The sequence below is a fragment of the Tupaia chinensis genome, unplaced genomic scaffold (assembly GCF_000334495.1).
Source record: "Tupaia chinensis unplaced genomic scaffold, TupChi_1.0 Scaffold000046_3, whole genome shotgun sequence".
Lineage (NCBI taxonomy): Eukaryota > Metazoa > Chordata > Mammalia > Scandentia > Tupaiidae > Tupaia > Tupaia belangeri.
The window spans coordinates 5,834,995-5,836,676 of NW_006159504.1; the positions used below are offsets into that span (position 1 = coordinate 5,834,995).

The following is a 1,682-nucleotide window of genomic DNA, read 5'->3' on the forward strand; positions in this document are numbered from 1 at the left end:
AGGGAAATGCTTGCTGCAGCTCTCAGAACAGGAGGTAAGTGCATGTGTGTCGCCACGTTTCTCAGCCCTTTGGTCACTGTCTTCTCCACTCCGTGTCGCTGGCTTACTCACGCTGCCTTGTTGACAGCTGCCCCCACCGCTTAGCTCGGGGAGAATCCGTTCCTGATAGTCCTGAATTGGGAGAGGAGTAGGGACGCAGGCATCTAAGAAATATTTCCTTCAAATATGTGGCTGTTTTCCCTGATTCATAATGATCGAAACCTCTCCCCACCTCTTCCGTTTCCCTGCACTTAGTCTGTGAACTGGGTACTCCGTTCCAGACTGAGAGTGAGCAATGCAGCGTCGCTCACTGTCGGCGTGGTGCGGAGAACACACGCGTTGTATTCGTAGTCCGTTTTCGGCTTTCGTTTTTAAGTGGAAAGGCGATCTTGATTTATATAGGGGAGCTTAATTTAATTTGAAGATACCTCATTTAACATGCAACATTTTGGTCCTGAAGTTTTCAGTACAGGAATATTTCTCTTATTTAAAGTCGTCCTTTTTATCCTGAGCCTTAGTTTCTTTGCCTTATTTCCTCCTTACTTTGCCCTTTCTATGTTGATTTCTTTACTGTCTCTTCATATTTTTATTTTCTTATTCTTCCTAGTTTCTTTTTATTTCCTTTTATCCCTTCGAATATTTGTATAGGAGTCTTCTGAGTGTGTCCGTATATGTGATTGGCAGATGAAATGAATGGTTTTGCGTTGAAACCCGAGTCACAAGAGACAAGACAGTTCTTTCTGTAACTTTGTCTACTCTCTGCGGGAGCAACAGCATGTATGGAGTTGTGAAATGAGGAATGGCCTAGAGATCAATTACTTCCCCATCCTGAGGGATAAGGAGCCGTCAATGCAGGAGCACTGGAGAGTAGGTGAATCCCAGAAGAGGAGGCTAGTGGGTAGTAGAGACCAGGTTCTGATGAAACGAAACTAAAAGGATTTGTTATATAAGGCACCTGGGGTCAAAGAATTAGGAATGCATTTTAATTACCCTTATTGGAATTTCCTTTTGAGTATGTTACAATAACGTGGCAATTCTTTATGCCTGTTTTTAGATGACTACATTGCAATTGGAGCGGATGAAGAAGAACTAGGATCTCAGATTGAGGAAGATATCCTTTATATGTATATTCATAATTGTTTTAAGTAGTTGGTTAGGTTAATTACAATATTTTCTTCTTGTGTAGAATTCAAAATTTTATTCTTTATTTCTGTCTTGATTATATTTTGATTGGAAAGAAGAGGAGTATCCATGTCCTTGTATTCTTCTTTTCCCTTTCAGTTAAAAGTAAAACGCATGTTGATGGCATTTCAGCTTTCTGCATTGTAGATAGAGAATGTAGCTAATCTACATTTAAATTGTGCCAAAGGGCATGGAATCTGATACAATGTGAATGTGATGTGAAGACTTTGCAGGGGGACCTCAACAGAGCACGCACTGCTCTGAGCTCATTGTCCCAGAGGGAACTGTTCTAGCTGGACACCGTGGGCAGGGCTCTGGGGCAGGGAACATCTAGGTGACAGTGCGTCATGGTGGGACTGTCCTGGTTTGAGGAAATGGCCTTATTTGGAAGGGAGCACCTCTGGGGCGCAGCTGCTACGGTCTCTCCTTCTGTGGCGTAGAACCTGCTGCACCAGCTTCCT

At 43.0% G+C, this 1,682-nt stretch overlaps 1 protein-coding gene across 1 annotated transcript in view; it reads left to right on the forward strand.

Annotated features, from left to right (window-relative positions):
• TCEA1 (transcription elongation factor A1) overlaps positions 1–1,682 on the forward strand; it is a gene marked incomplete in the record, with an annotated part of 35,440 nt that overhangs the window by 22,304 nt on the left and 11,454 nt on the right. Inside the window, 2 exon segments of the mRNA XM_027773796.1 lie at positions 1–34; positions 1,094–1,150. Coding sequence (XP_027629597.1) covers positions 1–34; positions 1,094–1,150 — 91 coding nt within the window.